The following is a 21,753-nucleotide window of genomic DNA, read 5'->3' as shown; positions in this document are numbered from 1 at the left end:
GAAACTAAGAGGATCTTATTAGATCTGAGCAATTCTCTTAGTACCATTTTTGATGTTTACCAATACAGAGCCAGTAAATAATTTTAGATAGATAGGTAGTACACAAATATTAGCCTGGAAGTAATCCTTCCTTAAAAAAAAATTCAACCAGCAACATATTTCAAATTAGTATAGTGTTCCTAAATAAATAAATAAATAAATAAAACCCACTTTTAAGCGGCAAACAAAACTGTATACTATGTCATCATAATTTGCTTGACATCAGTGACTTAATGTTGATTCAAAAAATGAAATTAATGTCATGTCTTTAAACATTACACTTTTACTTCACATTTATTACAAGTAGAGCACCAACATACAATACATCTCCAATACATACGTCTCCAATATATAAACAACCTGTATATGATTTCCAGTCGCTGCACAACAGCTAATAAAACAGTATTACAAACTTTAAGGGTCTTTACAATCATAGTAATATCCACAACTACTACTACACTTTTCATTACATTTCATTTATTTTTGCTAAAAAACCCAGCCAACCAAAAACACAATCATTCCAAAGACTATAGAAAGTAGACCCCACAACTGATTGCAATCACATCCTAAAGAAAACCAACTAAGAAATAAAAAAATGGAAAAAAGGGATAAAAGTAAATACAGTCAAGACTGCTTAAATGCATCTAATTTAATTAAAATTAGTGATCTATTGTATAAATATTTCTAATACTACCTATAAATATCCCCAAAATTCAACAGTTCACTTTTTAAGGCCTAACTCATGACAACACAGTGTATACTGCCTCTTTATGGCACTTTAATGGTACAATCAATAAACAGCATCACAGATCACATTCAAAATCTCACACTGTGTTTCTGTGGCAAATAAACATGACAAATACAATAGTCTGTTATTCTCGGTTTGTTTGGATCCAACAGGGAATGTAAATGTTGTTAATAGAATAGTGCAATCAGATTAAATCATGTGTTTTTAAAGCTTGTTACTTGGCTATATTGTAGTGCTTTAACAGAGGGGACAGTAGGTAACTTATGAGTGACTTTTATATTATTAGTTGGTGCTTTAAACAAGCCCCAATACAGCCCATGGCAATTATATGGAAAATGTGCATACAATCCTTCATACAAAAGGTATAATATTTACACAATTTGGCACATTCTCTAAATACTTCCGCAGCATCATCAGGCTCACATTCATCTCCAAAATCCGAGCCACTAAATGATTTAACTATTGTTTTTCTAATAATACATATAATTCTGTTTATTCTAAAAAGAAGGTGGTCAAATACTCCTAGAAAAGATGATGGCTGCTATTTGGTCCAAAAATAAGGACAATGTGCAAACGTTTTTCACTTTAAGGAACTCTTTTAGACTGAAGGCCAAAGGAATGACATGAAAATATTGGTAATAAATATTTGTTACAAATTCTAAAAAATAACTACAAACATCATTTTAAAAAATAAAAGATTTTCATAATACACTGCAGTCTTTAAAGAAAAGTGAAATAAATAAAAAAAAACGTGTTTTTCTGTGCAAACAAGGATGGGAAATTGTGTACAAAGAGGCAATATTTAAAAACAAAGAAACAGAAAAAAAACCACCCACATCTTCAGCCCACAAAAAGGGGGCGTAAACATTATTACTAGTAATTGGTGTTGCATCTTCCTCTGTGGAGCTTATCTTTACTGGACAGTTACATTATACACCTTTGTTACATGTCCCACTGATATGGTTGCACTGCTGCCCACTGCAGCAGCTGCTGAAGGCCGTTCTCTCCGGACGTATCTGGGCTTGCGCACTGCAGATTTGAACAAATGAACAAAATAACACACTTCATCCATCAAAAGGCAAAACACTGCTTGCTTAAAGACTTCGGCCCCCACAGTACATAGGCTTGCTTTTGAGTACATTCTTTATTTTCTGACAACATTTAGAAACATCCCATCTCATGATGTTTTTAATAATGTATTAGATTGTGAAGAATGAACAGTGATAATTTACCATGGAGCACATCCAATAAAAAGCCTGCTTTTACCATAACAATAACAACACAATAAAACAATAAATCAATTAGGCACAATAAAACGCAATAACAATAAATTGTACGAAGAAACGGCAATAACTTTGTAAAGATCAAACAGTTATGATAAATGCTAATGATAGACACTACATGTAAAAGTTTTTAAAACAATAGTTAATACAATAAATCTTTGCCAGTTGCCTGCTGACATTCTTACAAATATCATGTGCTTGAGACTTTTTGAAAAATATTCACATTTATGCAAGACTAAACTTTATCTTTGGATTGCAAATTAAATTCTGTTTCAATAGAATGTAAAAGTTTGATTTTGAATGTAAGGATGTGATTGAAGTTGGTCTAAATATGTAGCTCCTAATGAATTAACCTCATACAACATGTGTATGTAATGCTCAAGCATGTTTAATACAAATGAAACAGACATTTTTCACAGCGGTAATTTTGACATTAAATATTAGAACAAATGTGTGGTATTGTTATCAATAGCATGAATTAGGGTTTCGTTCCATTTACGTTTCTTCTATTGCTCAAGTGTAAGGGGATCTCAGCTGGGGTTTTTTTATTTAATGTTTTTTGTTTTTCTTTTACTGCTGAATAAAATTTCCCAATTCTCTGGTTGTATTTTACTAAGAAATAATTATGTATGGTCATTATACCGTTGCTAGGAAAACAAATCTAATGGTGGTCTAAGACTTTAACATAATACAGTACATTTTTAAAAATTCCAAATTTTTTCTGACATATCCAGGTCAATATAGATCAAACTTTTATTTGGAAATTATTTGGCAGTATGCAATGCTCTATCCAGCTGTGTCTTCTTGGGAGATGTTTTTTTGTTTCATGTTCTTGAGCAATAAAATAAACAACCCCATAATGTGCTGAACAAATGAGTTACTCAATATTAAGTTCATGTTCATAAAACTGATGTACAAATATATCATGCTCACAGTTGTTCTGTTGTACTGAATATCAGCACAGCTGTCATTTTCCCAGGGCAAACCACTACACCACTCTTGTTTATCTGATACTGCTTGATTATTACATTCTGAGATGCTATTGGTCGTGTCATTTCTATCTGTAGATAGATCTGTCTTGCCTTAAGTTTGCCTATCGCTTTCAGTAATACAAACTAATATAGATTTTTCTCATTTGCACATATCATCATGTTTCATATATAAAATGTGATGTCTTCTTTACTGGTCTAAGAAAGCAACAACATTTTATTATCTTATTTCCTTATACACCCACACATTCTTCCTAGTATTTAGTTACAACCCTGATAACACGATAACATAATTCATAATAATAAACATAATTAAGAAGCAATAAGGAAAAATATTTCCTTACCTGAGGATGATGTAGCAGGCATCATAACAGCCTGGGGAAAAAAAATCATATGATAAATTTTTTTTTATAATTTTTGTAATAAATTACAGGGCAAAAACAAGAAAATGTGTAATTTAAGATGCAGATTTTCAAAAGCTTACCGTTTCACTTGGTTGAAAAATAAAAGCTAGTGGAGAGTAAAAACACACTTTCAATATTGTCATAGATCAAACATTTACCAAACGTATTAATGAATGAGCTCAGCCAACAAATCAGAGAAAGATGTCTTCTTATATTTCAGCCTATAGGATTTGCATAATCCTATAACTTGGATTATTTCTATTTTATTACCTTTGCGTCTATAGAAGACACCAGGAAGATGGTTCGAGCGTTTGAGGTAGAAGAAAGAAGCAACAGAGAGAATGAGGAAGAGACTGATGAACAAAGTGCCCAAAAGAACAGACGCTGCTACACCTGGACCACCTGCCAATACAAAGAAAACATGTAAAAGGACTTGATGTGCAAAATTCTCCCGCGTTACACATGGCATGTCAAAAATCTACTTTATTAGAATTATGTGTAATTTCAGAGGCATTATATCCACATCTGCACTACTGGCTTGGTGTAGAACTGCAAGCTATCCAAATGCTAAAACTGCTGAAAGCTCCAAGCGATATATAAAAAATATGATTGCATTGAATTAATAGTATGCAGTTACAGCGAAATGTTATTAAAAGTTTAGATGGTATAAACTCACCTATATTGATTATTGTGGATATTGCAGTACCGTTGACAGCTAGTATAAAAAAAAGAAAAAAAAGGAGACTAATTATTACAACTGAAAAAACTAAACAAACAAAACTAAACAAGCCACAAGCCAAAAATGGGTCATGCTATGCTTTGCAAAACATGAAAGCCAATGACAGTAATACATTTTCCACACCATGATCAGTTTGAGTACTTCATTCTGATTGGCTGGAATGTGCACATTCAAACCGTTGAATGCACAACGTGTTCCAGTCAGTTACTCACCAATGTAAATTCGCTATGTGACAATAATAACCTACAGCTATAGTCTCATACAGAATAAAATAGCTGACGTGGCACAGACGCAAATAATTCACATGCACAATCTCTCTGCTACTCACCAACAACTATTTATTAGAATTAATTTATATAAATGAAACCTTCATATGTATCACCTTGTATTACCTCGCCAGACACTTACGGGTGTTACACAGTGTCAGGTTCCACAGATCTGAAGTCAAAGTGTCACACTTCACACACCGAACAGTGCTGTTCTCCATTTGGGGACACCCTTGTGGACAACAAACGTCATCATTGGATGATTTTATGGATATGTACTTTCATGCAATATTAAACTTAAAGTTACACAGTCATGTGAAAATGAAAGCACACCAAAAAAATACCCATAATGGCCATAATGCAGAGCATCACGTTTGGCATAAAACACACAGAGCACATCAGCACAAACACCTCACATCAACTATCAAGCACGGTGGTGAAAGGCGTGAAGATTTGGAATTGGGTTGCAGCCACAGAACCTGGGCACCTTGCAGTCAATGAGCTGGCAATTAATTTTTTCGGTACTGTATACCGAAGGATTGTAGAATAGGATGTGAGGGCATCTATCTGACAGCTAAAGCTTGGCCAAAATTTGTTCATGCAACAGGACAATGATCCCAAGCACACCAGCAAATCTACATTAACCTGACTGAGATTTTGTGGCAGGACCTTAAGAGAGCTGTGAATATAAAAATGCCCACAAACTTTAATGAACTGAAGCAACTCTATAAAGAAGAGAAAGTCAAAATGATGTGAGAGGCTGATAAAGTCATACAACAATATTTTAAGTTACTGCTAATCAACTTTTTCCACACATGGTTTCTCCACTTCGGCTTTATTTTTTGTAAAAAATAAAATAAAAATAACGGTGTAATATGTCATGTGTCTTTTATATGTCTGAGGTTGTTTTTACCTAAAGCTAAGACCTGCTAATGTCCTGACATGAGAAATCATATAATTTGAAAATGGTGTGCTTTCACTTTCATAGGACTGTATTTAATCAAAGAGCAAATACAAGAAATATGATCTTTGATCTATTGGGAAAAAAAAGAAAGAAAGAAAAAAACAAAACAAAAAAATCACAATAAAAATGTCACATTTAAAACACAATGCTGTGAAATCCTCAATTCTATTAATACCAATTTACACAGTGACTTGAATGACCGTTGCTACACAACAACAGACTGCTCTGGTAAAGTTTTATGTGAGGAGACGTTTTTTGGATTTGGACAATTTTTGGAATACTTTAATGTGAGCAGTTTATGAAATAGAAGTCTTCATAAATCAAATAAATGAAGTAAAAAAAATGATGCATCATGTTTCATTTCGTATGTAAAGCGGTTTAAAAATTCACAGCATCTTATGTCCCAAATCTCAAAACCTAAATTTTCCACTACAACAGCATTCACATCGTGTACATATTGTAGTAAAAAAAAAAATGCATTCTGCTATGAAAAAGAAGTGAACGCATTTGTTAAAAAATACCAGATAAACGAGTACCACAGTAAAAAAAAATAGTACCCACAAGTTTCATTCGTTTTCTGCGTTCTTCTACAGCAATCATCCGGGTTTTCTAGTAGAGCCTAGAACACAAACATTTCAACAACTGACATATTCTATAGTGATTGGTCATATACACGATTACTTCACCTGATGCATGAACACAATGATGTGGTTGATAACTTTGACTCTTGTATGTATAACCTACTGTATGTTGGTTGACTGTGTTAAATACATTTTGCATGTGATAAAAGGCTTATTAAAGAATGGAAAAATGCAAAACACACACCTGGATTTCTGGAATTTCTGAAGCAAAAAGTGCAACCCCGATGATGTAGTAGACTCTAATCATTGTGATGCAGGTCCTGCAGGTGATATTTACATTTACATGTATGGCATTTGGCAGATGCACTTATCCAGAAAGACATACATTTATCTCATTCATACAAGTGAGCAAATATGGGGTTAGGGGCTTTTCTTAGGGGCCCATGAGTGGCAGCTTGGTGTGGCTGTGATTTGAACTTGCGACCTTCGGAGCCAAAGTCTACTGGTTTAACCATATTCCCAGTATTAATACTGGTGTGATCAGTGCTATTGGAAGATCATGTGTGCAGTACGTAAATCTCTATGACGCCTAGTGCATTGGAGCTTATAAACAAGTGATACTGCCCATCACACGTGTCTGACTGATACACATGATGACCTGTGATGCTTTATCCTACCCAGAGTTAGTGCAGGATACCTTTAGCATTTAGCCAAATCAGCTACATAACCTCAACATCTCTCTAGCATCTCTAAACAGTATGGCTAGACAGCTAATATAAGTGTGCCGGGTGTTTTAAATCTCACAGACCGCATAATTTCCTGTTAATATTAAATAATCCCGAGACAAACAATCACAATCTAAGGGTTATTCGGGCTAAAACAAACACACGACTTACCTTATCAAACATCACAACTTGTAAGACGCGTTTGTATATCAAAGCACTTCCTGTTTATCATTTCACCTGTCAAAATAAAAGTTTGTTTGCCTCTACGTGTATAGTATTCCTGTATTAATTGTTATATATACAATATATATATATATATATATATATATATATATATATATATATATATATATATATATATATATATATATATATATATAATTTATATTTATTTACAAAATGCAAATTGAGCAAATATTTGGTGTGACCTTACTTTTTACTTGCACACACAAAGTCAAGGATTTTGTAGGATCCTATTCAGGTGTATGATTAACCAATAATACTAAGCAAATAATGGTATAATTATTAATAATGGTGCTAATGATGATCAATCTCATATGTAGGTTGAAACACAGTCATTAACTGAATCAGAAATAGTTATGTAGGAGGCTTAAAACTTTGTAAGGAGCAGACAAACTCTGCTACTTAGGTGAGGTTGTGGAAGACATTTTCATGTCTCAGGTCATACACCATGGCAAAACTGAGCACAGCGCCATACCCAAGGTGGTTATACTGCATCAGCAAGGTCCCTCCCAGGCAAAGATTTCAAAGCAGACTCAGGTTTCAAGATGTGCTGTTCAAACTATTTTGAAGAAGCACAAAGAAACAGGCACAGGTAGATTTCTTTCAAAAACTGTGCAAGTGTGCATAGAAAACTTATGCTGTTTTGCAGGCAAAGTGTCACACCAAATATTCATTTGATTTGGATCATTACTTTCCATTTTGTTAAATGATCAAAGTAAACATTTCTATTTTTAACTTTTGCACAGTACTGTGTATATCAAAAATGTGATGGATTACATAGTGTAAATTAAAGCAGGTGAGAGTCTGATGAATATCTCTTGTTGATGTAATTCAAGTTCTCCATGCAATAGAAAGTGTGATATGACACATAATCTTTAGCAAGCACTGATTCAGACTAATTTAAATTTAACCCAGGAGTCAGGTTTTATTCATTATTAGACTACTTTATATTATCAATAAGCAATTTTCATGTTAAAAATCCCATTACGTACTTCAAAAACATTGCATTAAGTAAATTGCACACTTACAGTATGCCAGGAACACAGACGTAGAACCCAACATTGTCAAGTCATGTCAAGTCAAGTTTATTTCTATAGCGCTTTTCACAACAAACAATGTCTCAAAGCAACTTTACAGAAATCAACAGTTAAGGTGAATGATGTGTATTTATCCCTGATGAGCAGCCATGGTGACTGTAGCAAGGAAAAACTCCCTTAGATGTTATGAGGAAGAAACCTTGAGAGGAACCAGACTCAAAAGGGGAACCCATCCTCATTTGTGTGATATCAAGAGTGTGATTACACTTGTGTTCTACATGCTCATCTGCCCCAAGTTTTAATAAGCTTTGATGCATATTGAGAAACCTTTCTTTTTTCTACACCACATTTGTACAGAGTGGTTAAGTTACTGTAGCCTTATGGCAACCATCTGGCTACTGAATGCTCTCATATACAAAAGCCATTTCATTCAACTGAACCGTTTACACACTGGATGCTTCTCACAGTCATAACTTAACATTAAAGTTATAACAGGGTCAAATGTATATGCATTCAATTTTGATAAATAAATTTAGTTCAATGTTTAGAACTAGCATTAATCAGAGTTTAAACAGTTCAATGGTAATTTGTTGGTTTGTGTCCATTTAAACCCCATGCTTGTATTTTTATTTCTTAAAAGTGATGGTTTCCATAAGCAGTGACTTGTTTTCAATCGAGTCGTTCAGCCATTTCTCACGGAATATCGTTTTTCCAGGAACATGCGTGGTCTTGCTGAATTCAAGCTGAAATCGGACTTGCACAGGATTAGTTTGTGGTTTGATTTTGGAGATGCTGATGGTGAAGTAGACCGACGCTGTGTGAGCAGGTATCGGACGGCGGCTGGTCGGGATGCTCCACAGCGCCCTGTAGAGGAACTGCTTTTCATACTCCAGTTCACGCTCCTGCAGGAACTGGACGCTGAACAGCCATTTCGGGTTCATCTCCCAGGTGCACATGTACTCCTCGATTTGCTTTTTTCCTACACTGAGTGTAAAGTCCTTACAAGCAACCCAGTCGATGTTCTTGATCTCGAAATCGGGCTGTGTGCTCTCCTCCGGCTGTGGATCTGGCTGTGCATCTAACGCACTTTTGAATTCAGAGGCTCTGAGATCCAGCGGATCATCTTCTACTTTAGTATCCATTGGGTTATGTGATTATTGTCAAAGGATACTCAAAAATATTGGAAAAGTATATATAGGAATACTAATCTTCGCAGGGCGCATCAACAACATTCGACACTTCCGCCGTGTACAAGCATTGCCATGGAAACGCTCAACAAATAAACGTCTCTCTCTCTCTCTCTCTCTCTCTCTCTCTCTCTCTCTCACGCTCTCACGTGCCCAAATATATAATTAAATGTGTTTATTTTTGTATGCTTTATCAGGAACACTATTCATACAGTTATCTAATCTGTCAGTATTGTGGCAGCGATACAATGTAGAGAATACAGATACAGACACGTTAGAATGGTCGCCCGCGGGGGCCACATGAGTCGCCAGCGAGCCTTTTCTAAAAATAGCTGTTTCCTACCTTAAATCATTGTTAATAATTATTGTGAGAAATCATTAACATGATCAGTGTCTTCACATAGATCAGGGGTGTCAAACTCAGTGTCAAATCCGGCCCGACGTACAATTATATCTGGTCCGCGAGATGATTTTATAAAGATCTATTATTATTGTTATTAATGTCCCGGCGATATGAAGCGCTGATAACAAAAACTACAGATCCCATAATGCAGCGCTTCAGCTGCCTTACCGAACGCTAGACTACCTGGGAACATTCCAGCGTCAATCAAGTCAAGCTTCTGTTGATGTCTTTAACCCTATTGTACAGTTATTGTGAAACAGCGCCTCACAGTGGTGAAGAGAAAAGTTGATTCTGAAAACAGAGCCTTTCAAAACCGATGGGATTCTAAGACTGAACTACGAGACAAAACATCAAGAGAAGCTGAAAAACCTCAATGCAGAGCAGAAGATACAGAAAGAAGAAGAGTTAAAGAAGAATCTGACATTTCAGCAGACGTGTTTCACCAGAGCAAAATCACAAAGTGAAGCTGGTGTGAAAACAGAGGAGAAATCAGAGGCACATCAGCTGGTTATTTACTGAGGGAGAGTTTCTGAAGAGCTGCATGATGAAGCTGTGAGACGTCTGGTGTTTAACAGGAGATATTTTTATGGAGAGCAAAATCTTTTAAGTTCTTTAAAGTTTATGATTATTTTTTATAAAATGACATTAGAGCAAATAAATCAGATTGTTTTGATTTGTTGTTATTTTAACGTTTACATAAAAGCACAATTTTTATTGATTTGTTACGGGTTTTTTCGCAGCATGTTCATATTTCTAACTTGTATAATTTTGACAGGAGATTTTTTTATGGAGAGCAAAATATTTTAAGTTATTAAAAGTGTAAATGTATTTATTCTGGAATAAAATTCCTGTCTGTTTTTATTTATATTTATGTTCAAAAACATTGTTTTAGTGTGTTTAATAAATGTTTTTATTCGGCCCGCGACCTAAAGTGTGCTTTGAGTTTTGGTCCCATATGAATAATTAATGATATTTATCTAACATATAATTAAAGGTAAATTGAGCAATTTTGTTATTTCAGAATTGTGTATCAAACTGGTAGCCCTTCACATTAATCGGTACCCAAGAAGTAGCTCTCGGTGTCAAAAAGGTTGGTGACCCCTGCTCTAGAGTTTACTCAGTATGGTGCACAAACAAACAAACAAACAGAAACTACAACAGAGCCACACCTCTGTGGATAGAAACATAGGGAAATCAAACTCAAAAGTTGTATTTGCAGAAAAAGGCATCATTAAATGCAAAACATTTCAAAACCTTGAGGTGGATTTCACTTCTGTCACCAAATAACAGAAATCCGAAGCTGGAAAAGGCACAGACTCACCAAAACTTGACAGAATAAGTCTTTGGGACTGTAGCATTGTCTGATGAATTGTTATTTCTGCTAGGTCAGAATAAGGTCAGAAATTACCCAGATTTGTTTTGTTGTTGTTGATGTTTTTTTTTAGCACACTTTCATACAAGAATACTATATTACTTTAATCCTAATCAATTATTCTGTATGCATTATGTAGTAGCACAGGAGATTTACAACATGAAAGAGCGCCTGTAAAATCTGTAAGAACTGTGTGATGCAGTCATGTCAACATGAACCAGAATATCTCAAATTAACAATCGATTCAATAAACTTATTAGAGGGCAAAGGGGGGACATATGCATTATTAGTACAATGTTCCTAATAAAGTGCTGAAGAGGTTATGAAGGTAAATAGGAGGTTTTCTGTCATTTTTTGTCATTTCCGTCAAGAAAGTTGTACACACGGTAGTGTAACACCTCTGCCCATAATAAATTAACTACACACACCTGTGCATTTTCCAAGCACCTTTTATGTACTTCCTTTCTTTACTCACAACATAACACTTTATTCTCCTCTGTTCTAGCACCCTCTAGCGACGGACACTGGTAACAACCACAGCAATCTCAATACATTACAAGTAGATCTCCATCTCAAAGCCTGCAGTGCATTAAACTCACACAGGAGGGCGCGCGTGCGCACAGAGCCCCTCATCTAAAGTTACTTCAGGAGTTTCAGCTTCTACAAACTGCAGTCATTAAACGGTTTCAGACACATTCAGTGAGTTTTACACTATATAACACACGAATGCTGTTGTGAATTATGAATTATGAATTAGTAAGCACGGAGGGGAAATAGATAAATGATAAATTAAATAAATAGTAAAGTAAACTGTAGCGAAGATGCGCAATAGAGCTAAATCTAAAATGCTAATAATAGCATTGTTTTGCTAGCTAACTCCTTTAGCCGATGTACAACGATAAATAGCGCATAAAATATTTTCTATGTAGTAATTTTACAGGAACACGGACACATGAAGCCCAACATTTGGAATGTCAAGGATGTTTTGAATATCTCAATGAACTCTGTGTAAGTCTGAATTATACATTTACATCTTGAGGATTATCAGCAAGAGACATACAGTATACTGACTTACGACCATTTGACTTTACGACCACAATCGCTAGCCATGGTGTACGACAGTGCGTACCAGCTTCCGGCATCATTTCCCAGTACTGTACATATAGCCTACTCTACTTACGACCGTGTTACGACCGGTCTGTCAGTCCAAATCGTGGTCGTAAGTAGACGACTACCTGTATGGACAAAAGATTGTCGACACCAGACCACAAGATTCATATGTGCTTTTTGAACATCCCCTTCCACATTTAATCCCCATTTGATCTTATAATAATGTCCACTCTTCTGATAAGATTTTGGAGTGAGGAGGCCCAATTCATCCTAATAGGCAAAAGGAAAATCTTAATACTGCACCATCCAAAGACATTATAAACAATTGTATGCCTTCAATTTTGTGGTAACAGTTTGGAGAAGAACCACATATGAATGGAAAAAGAAAATCAGGTGTATCAATAATTTTGTCCAGTGTTTTAAACATATTGTTAATGAGTTGCATTATTTCATAGGGGTGCAAAAGCAGGGAAGGGAGTTGCTACCAGTGACTACTCGAACCTGCCTGACTCCCAGTTTCTGTTTGGATCTCAAAACTGGCCTGAAAATTCTCAAAGCTTTTCTCAGGAGATAAGTGGACAGTCCAGGGGCTCTCGACAGGCCTCACAGGAGGTACAGTTTAATATACATGATCTGTGACTTTCCTTGCAAAAGCTACCTATAAAGAAGATGCCCTTAATGTTTTATTATGTAACTGCACAAGATATACGGTGACGTCTTCGCTACATGGTCTGTCTTTTGTTCATCAGTGAATCACTCTGTTTATTCATTTATATGATTGATATTATAAGGCTAGGTTTGTTTATTATACTGTGTAAATTGTTCACACTCTGCACACCAAGCTCAGGTACACAAGCTCAGGATTGAACACTGGAAAAACCATACAGCTACAGGTCAACAGGTTCAGTTCATATTCATGTCAAACATCAGAACGAAGGAGAAGTGGCATCTTTGTAACTTTGATCATTAACTAAATCTGTGTATAGTTTTTTTTTTTTTTTGTTTATATATTTTTTTATAGACTTTATGAGTTTATACAGATATTGTAGGTGCAAAAAAAGAAGAAATATCCTGTAAGTAGAGGCAAAAACACCTCGTTGAACTGAGATGCGTGTCTGTTTAACATGGTTGTAAAGAGTAATTATTGAAGTTGCTCTATCCTTCCTGCAGCTTAAACTAATTTGTCATTTTCACTGACCTCTCTTATCAAACATTTCTGTCATATGATTGCCTCATTAGATGCATGCTTGATTTTTAGGCATTCCAAATAACATGGAGAGAGAGTGTACACTTGTACTTGGTCACAGTATGATGTCATGTCTTTTTAGATGATCTATTCTTTCAGATGCCAATTTTACCACTTTGGCTGTGCAGTTTGCTCCTTGTAGTTGTTTTAATGGTGAATAAAAGTAAAAGCCACACCAGCAAAGATGAAATGTAAATATAAACCCTTTAGTTGAACTGTTCTTATTGAAAGGCTGTGCTGTGTTTTAACATTCATTTTAACAGATAAATGAAACAAAGGTGTCAGCCATCTATCACGCTAAACCAACGCTGTTTGGTGATAGCAAAGTATCCAACATTTCATGTGGTAGAGCCATGGGTATGTTAGACAGATTTGAAGAGGAGAAAAGAAAAGCCAAAGAGACGTAAGCGACTTTTATACGTACTTTCTGTCCCTTGTTTAAAAAATAAGTTTGATAATAATAATAATAATAATAATAATATTAAATATATATTAAATATTAATATATTCAAATTTAACTAATTTAATATGCCATTAAAGCCTAGTAAAAAAATTTCCAATGGTACAAAAGATGTAAAATGGCATTTTAATTCTGAAAATATTGTATTATAAACTTTTAAAACCTGTGCTGCAATTTATGATTTCAAAGCAAATATTTTCTGATTTATACAGTGAAATTCTCATTGGAGTCCGGCAGTTGCATGAAAGTCTGGAAAATGTAAGTGATAAAGGTAGAGGTGCTGCTTAAGTAAGTAAATCGCATTATTTTATGTATGGCTTAGATATATTTCTTTTTGTTTGTCTTTTATCAGATCAAAAAGTCTTTTCTGAACTGCATTGATGGAAGTTGTGACATAACCAGAGCAGCTGTGGCTGAAGGAATGGATCATTTAAAAAAAACAAGTAAAAATGATTGTTTAATTTAATATTTTAATAGTGTGTTATATGTCTCATCTGTTAAAGACATTTGATGTTTTTTGTCCATCAGAAAATATATAGAAAATCATTAAAAATATTTGTATTATTGTTTATGTTTAGATAGATTTGACTATAGAGTGCAACCTCGATACTCGCGGGGGTTACGTTCTATGATTCTTTCCGAGTAACAAAAAAATCTCGAGGTTTTGACTCCCTCCTTTTAATGGTTCCTTTTTCAAGGGGAATTGTACATGTACTGTAAAGTAAACTCAACAGAAATTGTGAATTACTTGTCATTAATGTTTTATTTATTACTTTAAATAAATAATACAGTAATAAAATAGTTTAAAAAATGTAATTTATTAGTCTGTTTTGAATGTTACTGTACATAGATTTTACATAGATTTTAACATATTTATTATATTTTCACTTGTATAGGTCAACTCATCCCCATCAATGCCATTGGTGTCAAGTTTTACTTGATTTTTTGTTTTAATTTAACATTTTACATGTTCAGTGCTTTACCTTTTATATTGCAGTTCAGGAATATTTTACCACCATAAAGGAGAGCATTGCAAATCAGACTGAACTGCTGATGAGCCAGACGCAAAGAGAGATTAAGGACAATGAGGAGAAGGTAAACAATATCTGAAAGGGAATCTGAGATGTTCTTATGATTTATTCTGTATGACAACTATAAAGAATGCTGTGTTCTGTCCATAATTGGGCTCATATTAATACTACAGAACCAGGCAGGTGCTCCTCAAGTCATTATAGCTGGTTTGCTGCAGAAGCTGATCTTACAGTTAAATAAGGCTTAGAGGCTTGGTCTTATGTTATAATAATTTTTTACTGGGTTTTTTATTTTCAAAATGTAAAAAATATAAATATATTATATAAAAGTAAACCATAAAGCATTAGAGTGCCAATGCTCTCTATCCCTAAAATAGAAAACTTGACATCCATAAATGTTAAGTAAACTTTCTTTAAAGAAAACTTTACCATAGAACAATTAGACATTTATTTGTTGAATAATTAATTCTTGTGAATAAGCTGTTATTATTGAACACTTAAAAGCATTAATATATAAGTGTGGATCGAAATACAACACAATTGTCACATCTGTGCTGTTAAACCAAATTTAATATAATTAAAATATGAGACACACAGGAATTAACACATGGACTAGTTTCTTTTTACATCAGCAAAATTTGACAAAGGCTTTGTTTATTATCTCATTACCCAGACGTCATTAGCCCTAAAAGACTTGAGCTCACTCGTGTCCGGCCTCCAGCAGGATTTGGAATCACTAAAACTAGAACAAAGCAAAGAGCAGAGTCTGCTTACAGAGATTCTGTCTCTGCTTGGCACAATAATGACTATTCACTCTACTGGAACTCATCCCAGCCCTGTCTGTATGATTGACAGCGCTGTTCAGACATCACCTGGTTTGGTAGCTCAGTTCTGCTTTGGTTCAGAAGAGAAGCCTTATAAAAGCATGAAGCTGTTTAGTCAACCCTTTAACTACTCAGTGAAAAAAGTAGACCAGTGTATTTGTCCTTTTAAAAAAAAATCTCCAGGGAATCTTTGCAGAGGAGGATCTTTCCAGTTTGTAAGTAGTCAGCCTTTTGAGAAGAGACGGCGCATAGAAAATGAAAGGTCTGACCCTAATGGCTGGTCTTACCATCTGCGTTCAGTTACCAACAGTTCTCCAAGCCCAGTGGCTACGAGCGCTATCACTGCTATTGTACAGGATCCTAAGAGGATTTACATGGCTAAAGCCCCAGTGCATGTAGAACCAGTAAAGTCTTTGATTGATATGAATACTAACAAGTCAGCAAACTGGACTGAAGTGCCCAGAGAGAAAAAATTGCCCAAGCGAGCACAGAGAAGTCAGAACTTCAGGAAAAAGAAGAAAGCGTTGATTTTGCCACAGAGGCGTGCTGCACTTGAACATAGTCACGATGAGGACCAAGAAAACAGGGTGCCTCAGTCGGTGGTCAATACCCAACAGAGAACCAGCAAAGCTGTTTCAGCTAAACAACTACCACTGCAACAGCAATGCACAACTAGACTCATGAATACGAGTGATTGTGGACAACATCAGGATCCCTGGTCATGGTCTGAGAGTAGTAACAGCTCACAGGTGATTGTGGAATACAAGCCAACTGAATGGAAGTCTGTGAAGCCTGAGCAAAACTCTAATACTAGGCAGAGACAGAGGGTTACCTGGCAGCTCTTTGACTTCATTAGTGACTCTGATTAATTCAATGCATGTTACATTTGAGCTCATTCAAAAACACAAAACAAACTTTTTTTTCAAACTTAGTTCAGAATGGGGTTTTTTTGTTTGTTTTCTGTAAAACTATAAATTTAAGTTAATTATAGTTCCACAGTACATTTCTTCTGATTCCCATAGACACTGCCTTACATTTTGTCAGTCTTATATGTGATGATTTTTAAGTTATATACTATGTGTGCATTTTTTTATTTTTTGTACAATTTGGTGTATTTTTGTACTCCCCGTGTAGCCAGGAACTTAATTCTTACATGATTTTTCAAATATATTGGTTTCTGTTTTTTGTTTTGCATTGCAATGGCAAAAACATGGCTACGGTAATATTTAGAAGAGAGAGGCAGTGTCAGATGTACAACAGAATTTACAGTGCAAAACAATGTTGTGAAGAAAGCATCTCTAATACAACTGAAGAATTCATTTATAGAGCATTATTATATTTACTGCAACCAAAGAACTTATTACTTGAGCATGCTAATTATTAAAAATGCCATTTTATCTTTAGTTGCTTGACACAGAAGTAAATGTTGTCAGCTTATTTGTCATCTTTTACATCCACATGTCATAAAACAGTTGTGTTCCTAAAAATAAAACGTTTAATGGCTACTATCTGTTTGCAAATGCAGTTCAAAATAGTCCATTAGTCTAAGAAAGATAAATCAGCACTAATTTGTACCAGCATGTTCACCTTTCACTTCAGCCTTACATGAATAAAACACAATCTCTATGTACAGCTGTGGAAAACTCAATTTTGTGAAAACACTCAAATGTGCAAATTCTTAAATGTATCTCTGCATTTGCTTTTCTCTTACATTAATATTTTTTGTTATTCATCCACCAAGTCTGATGGAGGGGGCATGAGTCCTCGCGGGTTAAGGTTCGCCACCATACACACATCATAACTGTCGTGCATCACAGCCTGTTTAACCACCACAGTCCACTCATTCTCCCATGGATCCAACTGCAGTATATCTTTGGTGATGATGTCATGGCGGTCTAAAGAGAATTTTATGATTATAGACATGATAATTATTATATATTTAATAAAATTTTTTTTTTTTTTTAAGTTACAATTAAAGTGAAATTGATATCTGTGTGCTGTTTATAGGGACATAAAATGTACATCTAGATAAATGTTCAAATCATGCTTTACCTGCTCCTTTATAGTATCCACAAACATATAGTTTTCCATCCACTACACCAGCATTTGGTGCATTGCTTCGCAGTGATAAAAGCGGCCACGGTAAAGGAGGGCCATCCCTCCAGAAACCCCCATCAGCATTGTAGATTTCCACTGCATCAAGACAGCGGCGCGACTGTCCGCGATCTACACCCTCACATCCAATACCACCTGCAGGGCAGATGCCGGACTTTAGATAAGAACAAAAATTAGAGCTGTTCCATTTAGTGTTCAATGCTTACAGTTGAACTTTACACAATGCAATTTTTGTTATTGCTACAAAACCAGGTCAACAAATTAAATGGGAAAAAATTAGGGTAAAAGTTGGATTTTTTCACCACAATATTGACACTAATAATTACTAATAAAAACAATGATACATGTAATTTATAATTGCAATATTTATACTTTGCAAAATTAAGTTAGTGCACTGGTGTAGTATTTTAATTGAATATGTTGTTTTAATGTTTGTTGCCATGTTAACTTTGGTCTCAGTAGACTGTTACAAATAAATGTGTTTAATATTTAGTTCTTTTATTCACTTTAATATACTCACCTACAACATATATCTCCCCATTGAGTGCCACTGCACTGCAGCGATATTTGGAATATTTCATAGGACAAAGCTCGTTCCACTTGTTGTCCTCTGGGTTGTACACAAGCAAGCGGTTGCTCATACGGTCAGGCTCATCATCGGTATGATATGTCTGTCATTCACAAGACGCGTCACAACAGGTGCAGTTTAATAAAGCAAGAAAAAGAGGAACAGAAACAGAGTAGGGTTACAGACTGACAAATACTTTTCTTTCTCAGTGTAATTTGATAGTGGAATAAACAAGCACTGTACATTTTAGTATAGTCTTTATTCTCACACACTTCAAAGACAATCCGAGTCAATGTCCGAGTGGGACATCTTAAATTCCTTGTAAAATACACTAACCTGTGGTGTCCTTCCCCCAAGCACATAAAGGCAGTTTTTCATCCGGACTACACTGTGATAGGCCAAGGGCATTGGTAAAGGAGCAGCACTGCGCCATGGGCCGCCCTGTAAAGACCAGCGTGCAACACTGTTGGTGATGAGGTACTGATTCTTCAGCATCATCTGACCCCCTATTAGGTACAGGTTCTCACCCAGGGAACTCAGGGCATATGAGTCACGGTATTCTGTGGAACTCAGGTGCTTCCAACTACCCTGAGCTTCCTCATTATATCTAAAAAGAAATAATAATAATAAGTAAAAGAAAAGTATTTGAAGTCTGAATAAATAATTGTTTATACCATACTCTCAAAAAACATTTATTGAACGCAAATGATTGATATAATAATATTTTTTGACTGATTTAAAAAGATTTTAATGTCCGACTGCAGAAAACATTTTCTGTCCCACTAAATGAATCTGGGGTAGAACAGGTAGTCAATTTTGCAAAGCAGAGCCTAATTCCCTAATAGGCTTTGCTAGGACTGTTTCTCAACTAACCAATATTAGGGTAGACTGCTAAAAATGCAGTCTTGTATCAGAAAAATGACATTAGTGGGAACAGCTATACCCTTGCTAATTAAGGTACAGTACACTGAAAACCTCAGGACATAACAAGCTCTATTTTTTTTTTATTTACTACTGTGCACTTTTCAGTCTTTTATTGATGTAGATTTGGCATGTTCTCACCACAGCTGCCAAAGTCTTTCTGTAAGTTTAAACCAGTCAGCATGTCTCTTCTCTCCTCTTTTTACAACAAAACATTTCTGTCCAGCTACTGACTGAATTTATTTTGCACAATTCTTTGTAAAATCTAGAGATTATTCTTTGTGGAAACCAAGGCCACTGGACACTAACAACCATTTCATGGTCAGTGTCACTGTGGTCATATTTTTCCACTGTTCTGATGTTGTGAACATTAACTAAATTTCTTGACCTGCATCCACAGGAAAGTATTCATTGAACTGCTGACACATGACTGGATAATTGCATGAGGCAAGGTGTTCCTGAAAATGTGGACACTGAGTGTGTTATATGTGAGGGACATATTACATTATGTCATAATCATATGAGCCTTACTTGAAAATCTCCACATTCTTCTCCTTTTGTCTTGCCAACCTTCGTGGCCCTAATTCTCCAGCAACAATAATAGCATTGCGTTCGGTGACGACGCCTGCGCATACATATCCAAGGGCGTCACCGTATCGCGGGGAAGTGATGAACAATGTGCGGCCAGTGGAAGGAGCGTAGCAGAAACTGCGATCTGAATAGCTCCCGTAGCGCGATCGTATTCCTCCGTTATCATTGCCAATGCAAAGCAGTAGATCGGTCGTTTCCATGCCATAGCGTAACTTCAGTCTTCGGGCTGGAGCCTCTGGATGCAGTCCTGCTGCTTCAATTGCATCTTCCATCATCTGTAAACATTCTGCATCAGCCAGTAACGCTGTGTTGCGACGCAGTGTCTCCTTCAGGTAGCTGACACTCACCAATGGAAGACGAACCTTCTGTAGGAGTTCCGGTAGCTGACTGGCACGATTTTCTTCCCACAGACTCACACCGACTGAGCAATGTTTGACCCATCTCAGCACTAAGTCGAGAATGGTTTCTTCTCGGCTGATGTTAAGGTCATCTGAAGCTAGCAACGCTCCAAGTTGATGGGCCTCCAAATCCAGGACTTCATCGTTTAGACACACCTCTGTGAAGTGCTGGCGGAGGTAACGCTGAGCCTGGTCTGCTAAATCTTCAGCCCCCAAATCCCTAGCATAGTAATAGATTCCCAGGCAGTTGGAGGCATCCATATTGTCAGTCATATAGATCTGGCAGCGGCTAAAGACATCATCCATTTGTAGTAGAAATGCGGCGACTGAGATACCCTGCACATTGTCAGGGGAAAGTGGAAGCTTGGAGCTGTACATGTATTCCAGTAAGAGGGATAAGCTTTGCGCTGGCATGTCTCTTAGTACCACTTGGCGGTTTGCACTCTCACGCAGGCCACAGGTAAACATGACCCTGAAATAAGGGCTAAAGGCAGCAAGAACTGACCGGTGACATGGGAAGCTGATGCCTTCGGCAATTAGTACCACATCTGTCAACTGCTCGGCTTCACGCATTCGATTCAACTGTTCCAACAGCATTAGACCATGCTTAGCTCTCAGATCCATTTTGCTTCTTGAAAGAATTTCTTCTTCTTTTGAATTTTTTTTTTTCACTTAATCAAGGTTTTTTATTAAACTACAGACATTATGGAAGTCTTTTTTTTAAGCCAGGGACAGTTTATCTGTCAAAATACAGAGCAAGACAAACTCAGCTGGTGCAGTTACTTGAGAGGACACATCTGTGACAGTCTGTTAGAGCAGGTTGTTGAAAGGTCAGAGTAAAGAGATTGAACTAACGACACATTTTTCAACTTCTTTACATGCATGATCATGTGCTACATCGATAATGCATATTTTTTTTATATCATATATTTTTATTATATCTAAAAAATAACATCAAAATACCTGCTACTTAACAAGCCTTCAGGTTAAATAGAGAGCATTGTCCCTGCTTTTTCAAGTACTCACAACTGAGTGAGAGAAACATTATTTAAACCGATAAGATCAGGACATGCACCGAAGAACCGTACCAGAGATCTTCAAGCTTCAAGTGTTCTTTGTCTTCAGTTGGCAAGTCGTCCATTACACACTTCATATACACACTGTGTCTGTGACAGTGCAAGGAGGAGGAGGGAGAGTGAGAGAAATCTGTTTACTGAACCCTCTGTGCCCCATACTAAGCAACATGGCTAATAATAGACCATGATGTTTCAAATAACCAATGGGGGAAAGAAGTAACAGGATAGTTTCTAAATAAACAAGGATGAAAGTTGCTGTCTATTTAATTAACTATATATTTAGTGACAAGGTTAACAGGAGGACAGTGGGGTTTTTTTTTGTTTAGTTTTTTTGTTTACATCCATCTTTCGATGTGTGGAATGGCCCTTCAGGCTGCAGGGTATCTGGGGATTAGATTTCACCCCATTATGCTGTTAAAGTGATGTCAGGCCC

General features: G+C 36.0%; 4 protein-coding genes across 5 annotated transcripts; 1 reads left to right on the top strand and 3 right to left on the bottom strand.

Annotated features, from left to right (window-relative positions):
* Positions 1–302: 302 nt before the first annotated feature.
* Positions 303–6,991, bottom strand: c1h1orf159 (chromosome 1 C1orf159 homolog). Its single transcript, XM_046859163.1, has 9 exons — positions 6,910–6,991; positions 6,258–6,333; positions 5,994–6,051; positions 4,611–4,700; positions 4,140–4,178; positions 3,734–3,865; positions 3,544–3,569; positions 3,404–3,434; positions 303–1,816 (listed from the first exon to the last, which is right to left on the bottom strand). Exons 2-9 carry the CDS (start codon positions 6,318–6,320, stop codon positions 1,701–1,703), a joined length of 555 nt encoding a protein of 184 aa, XP_046715119.1. The 5' UTR covers positions 6,321–6,333; positions 6,910–6,991; the 3' UTR covers positions 303–1,700.
* A 1,207-nt stretch (positions 6,992–8,198) lies between these two features.
* Positions 8,199–9,320, bottom strand: akap14 (A-kinase anchoring protein 14). The gene has a single exon (XM_046855214.1). It carries the CDS (start codon positions 9,158–9,160, stop codon positions 8,645–8,647), a length of 516 nt encoding a protein of 171 aa, XP_046711170.1. The 5' UTR covers positions 9,161–9,320; the 3' UTR covers positions 8,199–8,644.
* A 2,281-nt stretch (positions 9,321–11,601) lies between these two features.
* Positions 11,602–16,790, top strand: LOC124389927 (interactor of HORMAD1 protein 1). The gene is made up of 8 exons (XM_046855535.1): positions 11,602–11,679; positions 11,910–11,988; positions 12,546–12,702; positions 13,600–13,739; positions 14,009–14,054; positions 14,149–14,239; positions 14,794–14,891; positions 15,501–16,790. Exons 2-8 carry the CDS (start codon positions 11,933–11,935, stop codon positions 16,518–16,520), a joined length of 1,608 nt encoding a protein of 535 aa, XP_046711491.1. The 5' UTR covers positions 11,602–11,679; positions 11,910–11,932; the 3' UTR covers positions 16,521–16,790.
* A 139-nt stretch (positions 16,791–16,929) lies between these two features.
* On the bottom strand, positions 16,930–21,442 carry kbtbd12 (kelch repeat and BTB (POZ) domain containing 12). 2 transcript variants are annotated; one of them, XM_046855513.1, is made up of 6 exons: positions 21,333–21,442; positions 19,787–20,984; positions 18,671–18,941; positions 18,287–18,437; positions 17,704–17,901; positions 16,930–17,546 (listed from the first exon to the last, which is right to left on the bottom strand). In XM_046855513.1, exons 2-6 carry the CDS (start codon positions 20,866–20,868, stop codon positions 17,377–17,379), a joined length of 1,872 nt encoding a protein of 623 aa, XP_046711469.1. In that variant the 5' UTR covers positions 20,869–20,984; positions 21,333–21,442; the 3' UTR covers positions 16,930–17,376. The 2 variants fall into 2 exon arrangements, with proteins under 2 accessions (XP_046711469.1, XP_046711477.1); XM_046855521.1 differs by lacking the exon at positions 21,333–21,442 and having other exon boundaries at positions 19,787–21,321.
* Between the last annotated feature and the right edge of the window lie 311 nt (positions 21,443–21,753).

This window comes from Silurus meridionalis, chromosome 1 (genome assembly GCF_014805685.1).
Source record: "Silurus meridionalis isolate SWU-2019-XX chromosome 1, ASM1480568v1, whole genome shotgun sequence".
Classification (NCBI taxonomy): domain Eukaryota; kingdom Metazoa; phylum Chordata; class Actinopteri; order Siluriformes; family Siluridae; genus Silurus; species Silurus meridionalis.
Note: the sequence above shows the minus strand (reverse complement) of the source record. Positions and strands in the feature narration are given on the sequence as shown.

Coding starts and splice junctions, on each gene's coding strand:
- LOC124389927 (XM_046855535.1), top strand. CDS start 11,933: ATGAAGCCCAACATTTGGAATGTCAAGGATGTTTTGAATATCTCAATG. Junction 11,989..12,545: donor AATATCTCAATGAACTCTGT/GTAAGTCTGAAT, acceptor ATTATTTCATAG/GGGTGCAAAAGCAGGGAAGG. Junction 14,240..14,793: donor GGATCATTTAAAAAAAACAA/GTAAAAATGATT, acceptor TTTATATTGCAG/TTCAGGAATATTTTACCACC.
- kbtbd12 (XM_046855513.1), bottom strand. CDS start 20,868: ATGGATCTGAGAGCTAAGCATGGTCTAATGCTGTTGGAACAGTTGAAT. Junction 18,942..19,786: donor AAGAATGTGGAGATTTTCAA/GTAAGGCTCATA, acceptor ATTTCTTTTTAG/ATATAATGAGGAAGCTCAGG. Junction 17,902..18,286: donor TGGGGAGATATATGTTGTAG/GTGAGTATATTA, acceptor TCTGCCCTGCAG/GTGGTATTGGATGTGAGGGT.
- c1h1orf159 (XM_046859163.1), bottom strand. CDS start 6,320: ATGATTAGAGTCTACTACATCATCGGGGTTGCACTTTTTGCTTCAGAA. Junction 6,052..6,257: donor CAGAAATTCCAGAAATCCAG/GTGTGTGTTTTG, acceptor TTTGTGTTCTAG/GCTCTACTAGAAAACCCGGA. Junction 3,435..3,543: donor TTTTTCAACCAAGTGAAACG/GTAAGCTTTTGA, acceptor TTTTTTCCCCAG/GCTGTTATGATGCCTGCTAC.
- akap14 (XM_046855214.1), bottom strand. CDS start 9,160: ATGGATACTAAAGTAGAAGATGATCCGCTGGATCTCAGAGCCTCTGAA.